General features: G+C 50.5%; 1 protein-coding gene across 1 annotated transcript; it reads left to right on the top strand.

The window, feature by feature from the left end:
- Positions 1–455: 455 nt before the first annotated feature.
- Positions 456–5606, top strand: pdlim1 (PDZ and LIM domain 1 (elfin)). Its single transcript, XM_030107355.1, has 7 exons — positions 456–667; positions 1424–1575; positions 1955–2039; positions 3071–3249; positions 4252–4403; positions 4510–4627; positions 5026–5606. The coding sequence occupies exons 1-7, from the start codon at positions 575–577 to the stop codon at positions 5210–5212; spliced, it is 966 nt and encodes a 321-aa protein (XP_029963215.1). The 5' UTR covers positions 456–574; the 3' UTR covers positions 5213–5606.
- The last annotated feature ends 1237 nt before the right edge of the window (positions 5607–6843 follow it).

Below are 6843 nucleotides of genomic sequence, written 5' to 3'. Positions count from 1 at the left end.
GAAAAGCATTCATCATAAAACCTGTATTGGAGAAGGTTTTTTTTTTTTTTGTTCAAATTTTATGGCATTTTCCATCAGAAGGGTTCAATAAAACTGGATTTATGTTGATAATGTGGTCATTTTTAGAAGTAACTGTTAAATTTTTGTGAAAACTTAAACATTTTCACCACTTGTACTCAATTCACCACATTTTGACTTGCTAGTTTCTTGTTTCTTGCTTTGTCTTTACTGATTCACTTTCTTTTTATACATTTTTTTTTTTTTTTTTTTTTATGATAACACTTTTTAGAAGTTCTGTGGCTCCGCCCCCTGGCCCGCGGCGCTCCTGACAGAGTGATCCATCCTCTCGATAGACGATCCTCCGTCTCTCGCGTTCGGATTCGTCCCGGTCCGAGAGCAGGGTCCTCCCCCCGGTCCTCCCCCGCTCCTCCCCCCGGCCCTCTGCGCAGCTGCGGGCCGCTCGGCTCGCACCGTCGATCCCGGCACATGTCAGATCAGATGCGGTAGGAAGTGGAGCAGAACTAAGTGGCTTTTCTATCTCGCGCGCGCTCCTGTGGAACAGCAGACGTCCAGCATGCCGGTCCGGGTGGTCATGCAGGGCCCCGGGCCCTGGGGCTTCAGGCTGGTGGGGGGGAAGGACTTCGACCAGCCGCTGGCCATTTCCCGGGTGAGTTTCAGCGGGTCGCGGAGCCCGAACAGCCACACCTGAGCCCTTCCTCCGCTAACGGGAAACTCTCTCCGTTCTCCCTTCAGGGCTGCTTCTCACGAGAGGGAGAGTTCAGTGGCTCTTTTACAACCAGAAAGAGAAACTATCACTTTCTATTCTCATTTAATACAATGTTTCTAGTCTAAATTCTGTTTCTATTGAAGCTTCCAGACAAGTCCTGACTTGCTTCAAAGTAACATTTCCTCTCATTCCTCTCTCTTTTCACCATCATGTTCGGATCAGAAGGCAGAAACTGCCCCTTTATTCCGTGATCATGTCTCTGTTGAAAGTGAAGCCAAACATGAGTGTGTGTTCCTCCCTGACAGAGTGTGTGACCCTCTGCTGGGAGCTTTGTCTGCCCTCATTGTGGATGTTGTTGCTGCGGTCAGTCCGCTCCACCCATGGAAAAGTGATCAGGAATTCCTGGACCGTGCCTCTCTCTCCCTCCCGTCTCTCTCTCTCTCTCTCTCTGCTTTTCAGCCTTTATCTTGGAGAAAGCATCTGGCCTCCGGTCTGAGCCGCTGACCTGTGTGTGTGTGTGTGTGTCTGTGTAAACAGAGACATGTTCTTGAAGGTCGGGGTTGAAAATGTTGAACACTTGAAGGCTGGAAGTTGTGTCTATACGAGGCATTCTTGAATAAAAGTGGCTTGTTGTTCTTAAATGAAGTGTGTCTCCTGTGTGTGTGTGTGTGTGTGTGTGTGTGTGTGTGTGTGTAGGTCAACCCTGGGAGCAAAGCAGCCCAAGCCAACCTGTGCATGGGAGACATTATCCTGGCCATCGACGGGGAGTCGACAGAAGCCATGACTCACTTGCAGGCGCAGAACAAGATAAAGGGCTGCGTGGAGGAAATGGTGCTCTCCATAGACAGGTAGGAGGGCTGCTGCGGCGGCGGCGCGTGCCACGGGCCTGACAGAACCCTGAGTAACGTGAGACGCGGTCCAGGTGTGCAGGGAGTGACGTTGGTTGTGCTTTCACTGCAGTCGGCTGCACCTCAGCGCCGCGTCGCCACATTACCTCATAAACTTTCCTGTAGCCGGCGATCGGAAGGCGGCGTGGGCGGCGTAATTGATTCTGCAGACAAACTGCAGCCCGGTGTGCTGAGAGCGAGGCGTGACAGGCAGGAGAAACACACCTGAGAGGGCGTGGCGGCGTTCAGGAGCGCCGTGTGGCGTTCATGGAGGACACACGAGGCGTGTCCACCGCTTTTTATTTATAATGTCATTAAATCGTTTGTTTTGCTTCCTCAGATCAGAGTCCAAAATGTGGTCGCCGCTGTCCTCCGAGGAGGGGAGGGTCCACCCCTACAAGATGAACCTCGCATCAGAGCCACAGGTGTGTTTTTAATTTACTCCATCAGTGTTGATAAAGTCCCGTTGACAGCAGGGTATTGATTTCTGGAAGCCTGTAAATGTCTCTCTGGGATTTTTTTTTTTTCTTTTCTTTTCTCTCTTTGCTCTCTGCCAACCATGAGGTCATTGTTTACTTCCCAACAGGCGGTTGCCTAGGAGACAGTAGTTTATCGGCCAAGCCGTGACGCAAGCCTCAGTTCCTGCCTGCTGCCTGGAACGCTGAGGCCAAAGTATGAATTCATGCAGGAAGCCAGAGTCCCGTAGCCGGTGTGTGTGTGTGTTCCACGGGTCGTGCGTGTTTCCTCACACACACACGTCTCGAGCACTTGCGCTGAATAATTGCCACACCGGAGCGTCTTTGCTGTTTCTTTTGTTCAACTTCTGTGTTTTGTAATCAGTCCTCTTTAGAATGGTGAGGTCTCTTTTTTTTTTTTGAAGGATTTACTTGCTTTCAGGAACTCTCAGCAATTTAGATGTCAGACGCTTGAAGCATGAGCTAAATCTGGAGGCAGTTTCCGTGTGTTCCCACTGTGAAGCATGAGCGAGATCCCGTGGTATTTATGTGCCCGCTCCGCTGGCATGCCGGCGCCGTGACGTGATCGCCTCTGAGATCTGTTAGGTATAATTAAGGCAGAATCCACAGTTGCACATTATCCGATTATGCCGTGTGTGTGTGTGTGTGTGTGTGTGTGTGTGTGTGGGTTCATGTATCAAACTGATGGCAGCACTTAAGAGAAAAAAAAAAGAGTCTTCTGTCGTTTACAAGTTGTGCAAGTCTGGTTTTTTTGACTGTCATCGCTGCAAACTGCAGATGTTGAGTAACACTAATAAAACACACTGCATGCAGGTACACGTGTGTGTTCACGACGGCATTAAAGGAGAGATTATCTGAGGTGTGAGAGTTGCATAAAGTTTACTCAGTGACTGCTGCATGAGAGAGAGAGAGAGTGAGCTGTAGTGTCATCAGCTGACTGCCGCCGTATTAATTGTTCAATTTTTTTGACTGTTCCCCAGGAGGTGAAGCACATCGGCTCCAGCCACAACCGGAGCGCCTTGCCTTTCACCGGCTTCGGCTCCAGGGTCGTCACCAACACGTACAACAACCCGTCCGGCCTGTACTCCTCCGAGAACATCCAGAGCTTCAACTCCGCCGTGGATGAAGTGAAAACCATAGCCAGCGACCCCAGCAGCAAGTAAGAGCAGCGCGGCACGGTGCAAAATAACCTCGGTGAATTCAGCAGCTGAAGGGAGTCGGGGGATTAAAGTGAGGATTTCTGGATCAGAAAGTCACAGCGAGGTTGCCTGAAAAGTAGGTTGAGAGACTTTCTTTTTCAAACATGTCAACTGAAGTATGAGCAGAGAGCTTTAAATAGAGCAAACGCAGCACATGACAGGCGTCACGGCAGCTGTCTGCTTGTTGGGAGCGTTTTTCTCTGGTGGCGTTGATGCAAATGAATCCATCCTGCATGTTTTTACTGCGTCTGTTCATCCGTCCTGCTCAGAGGCTGGATCTGACTCCAGGGGGGAGGATGGGAGATAACATGAACACAGCAGACCAATGGGCTCGTGCAGAGTCATGAATCAGTCAGTGCAACCAGGAAGAACATGCAAACTCACAGACATTCACAGTATAAGTCATCAACCTGGAATTCAAAAGTGAATCTGAAGAGGTGTTCCTTTACAGACAGTGCAGCAGTTAACCTCAAGTTCTTTCCCTTCATCTGCAGTCCGCATTTATCTCTAAACTATTCGAAGAACTTGGGAAAATGCCTGCAGAGCAGCGATAAGTCCTTAAAACAACACTGGAGGGTCACATTCTTCTGGACTCCATAAAAAGCAGACGTGATGTAATGGAAACCGCTGCACGGGGCGAGGAGCACATCCAGAGCCCGCTGTCTGTCGGCACACCTCGCCGCCGCTCCCACAGCCAGATCCTCACCGCCGGCCGCTGCGTCTCCTGAAAGATGTTGGTGGAAACATTTCCATCATCCAATGACCAAATTGTTGTGGAAAATATGAACGTTGTGCTGCATGACGCAGATTACCTCGGCTGTGTTTATTCCTCCTCGGTACGAGGAGAACTCAAACCTTTCTAGTTATTTCTAGTTACTGAGCCCAAACTGAAAGAAGCAGGATGTCCGTAGCTTAGATTAACCCTCCACTGAGTCCTGCTGACGTGCTTCAACCCTCTGCAGAGTCCCGTCCGACCCGTCTAAGGTCGTGAAGCGGCCGCCGGCCGTGGCAGCGGATTCGGAGGTCTACAAGATGCTGCAGGAGAACCAGGAGTCGGACGAGCCGCCTCGGCAGTCGGCCTCCTTCAAGGTGCTGCAGGAGATTCTGGAGACGGGTGAGACGCCGCTGAACACCCCGACAGGCGGACTTTCTGTCTGCGTGGTGATGGCACAGAGACATGGAAACCTCTCAATGTCGTGTGTGTGTTTGTTTGTTTGTAGGCGACTCTGATAAACCTTCGGGCTTCAGGAGTGTGAAACCACCAACAACAAAGATCGGCTCGTCGGTGGGAAACGCCGACAGGCTGCCCCTCTGTGATAAATGTGGATCTGGGATCGTGTAAGTCTGGCTCTCTTCTTCAGCCTCTTTTATGTCTGCATGTGAGTCCAAACCAGAGAGACTGAGACTCTCGGCTCATTCATAAACTTGGAATGCTGAGAAAGACGCACTTGTCTGGAGTTTGTCTCCCCCTTGTGGCTGAATCAAGTAAAAACCACCGAGGTGGCTCCAACTGCTGGTTTTGCTCTTGAATATTCAGAATGAGCTCCATTCTTCTGCTTTTATTTGCACAACTTCTGAGATTCACTAAAACGTGCGAAAAGTCAACACTTGCTTGTAAAATCATTCAACCACTCATCGTCTGTTTCAGCTGCAACAGTTCCAAGCGAAAACACCAAACTGTCATCATGTCTTGTCTGTTCACATGACCGTGGCGTCTCCTCGTGTCTCCTCCTCAGGGGGATGGTGGTGAAGCTGAGGGACAAGTTCCGCCACCCCGAGTGCTACACCTGCACGGACTGCGACGTCAACCTCAAACAGAAGGGACATTTCTTTGTGGAGGAGCAGATTTACTGTGAGAAGCACGCGCGCGAGCGGGTGACGCCACCCGAGGGCTACGACGTGGTCACCGTCTTCCCCAAGTAGAGCCGGGACCGAGAGGCTGCACGCCGCCACGTCGACCCGAAACCTCACCCTCGACCCCCGAGACCATGAGATGGTCTCTGGCATTCCACTTCAGTGCAGGCGGGGCAGGAAAAGGAACCCTGCCTGAAAAATGTCGATTTGCACAATACGAGGAAAGAAAATTGGTTGAGATGAAACAATTTCTTCTCTATGAGGGAAAAGAAATGTCTGAATATAAGTCACTTTGTTGTGCTCTTGTTTGTCTGTGTTCATGTTCAAAGGAAAGCCCAAACTGTCATCAACTCAAATAAACTTCACATTTTCTACAGTTTTTATTAAATATAAAACAGTTTCAAAAAGCAAAATGGAGAAAAAAAAAAGTTGTGTAATTGCCAAATAAATATTTTAGCTTACATCTTGTCTTGTGTGGTGTGTTTTTGTTGACAGTAATTGTGCTTTTTGCTTCAGTGTGATTGATGGTAAGCCTTCAGAAGGTCATAGTGCATTAAGTGCTCACCGGAACAAAGAAGCTGGTCTGTTTCTGTGAAATCCTCTAGAAACAAAGCAGATTGTCATCGAGTACTTCTAAGGAAAGGATGGAAGTCTGTGCCTTCATAGGCAGTCATAAATACCAGGAGTTTCTAGCATTTCCGCTGCAGATGGACCTGAAGCAGAAGGCCTCCGAGTCCTCTCCTCTCAGCGTTTTCCAGCTGGCTTCATTACAGGAGTTCGTGTGGCCGCAGTCAGCGGATGATCCGTACGGCGACACCGAGTCCCACTCCCCGGAAGAGACGCTGGCTGGACTGCTCAGATGAGACGGGTCCGCCGCCGCGTGCCCGAGCGGGTCGTGCATGCGCAGCGTCTCCGTCAGAGCCCAGATGTAGTTGCGCGCAAAGCGCAGGGTCTCGATCTTGGTCAGCTTGGCGTCCTCGGGCAGCGCGGGCAGGATGCTGCGCAGCGCGTCCAGCGCGGAGTTCAGGTTGTGCATCCGGTGGCGCTCTCGGTCGTTGGCCTTCATCCTGCGCCTGCCCCGCGGGTCCGCGCGCTGATCGCCCCGGGGTGCCTCTCCTCCTCCGACGGCGGTCACGTGGTGTCTGCCCGCAGGTTGTCCACAGTTCCCAGAAGCATCCTCCGCTTCTGATGCTGCGTTACGCGCCGAAAACCTTCCCAGCCTCACTGCGTCCTGCAGCTCGCTGGAGGCGCATCTTGCTTTGGGAGACATCCTCTGAGAAAAAATGGAGAGCAAGGTCAAAGCTGCGCTGGACACACGCGGGGAGCGCGTAGATTTACTGGATGCCAGATGGTGATGGCTTACAAAGTGATTTAAAGTTTTTGTTATTTCCCAAACTGCGTGATGACTTTGAATAACTTTAAAATGGAAATGGAACTGCACTAAAATCTCAATGGAAACATCAAATATACGTTTCTGGTCACTGTTCTAAACGTAAACAAAACACGTGAGCTGGATGGATATATTTGCTCTTACCTCAGTATGATGGCAGGTGAAGCTCGGATAAAGAGACAGCCAGTCGTCCTCTGTGGAGGCTGGAGGCGGCGGACGGTGCAGGTGACAGTGAGGGATGGATGCGCATCTCTGTCATTTTATATGGCCTTTATCTTATCTTCCTGCTCCACGGACGCCTGAATCAACA

Source organism: Salarias fasciatus, chromosome 13 (genome assembly GCF_902148845.1).
Source record: "Salarias fasciatus chromosome 13, fSalaFa1.1, whole genome shotgun sequence".
NCBI classification, from domain to species: Eukaryota; Metazoa; Chordata; class Actinopteri; order Blenniiformes; family Blenniidae; genus Salarias; species Salarias fasciatus.
This window is presented reverse-complemented; position numbering and strand designations above follow the sequence as displayed.

Coding starts and splice junctions, on each gene's coding strand:
- pdlim1 (XM_030107355.1), top strand. CDS start 575: ATGCCGGTCCGGGTGGTCATGCAGGGCCCCGGGCCCTGGGGCTTCAGG. Junction 668..1,423: donor AGCCGCTGGCCATTTCCCGG/GTGAGTTTCAGC, acceptor GTGTGTGTGTAG/GTCAACCCTGGGAGCAAAGC. Junction 4,628..5,025: donor AAATGTGGATCTGGGATCGT/GTAAGTCTGGCT, acceptor TCTCCTCCTCAG/GGGGATGGTGGTGAAGCTGA.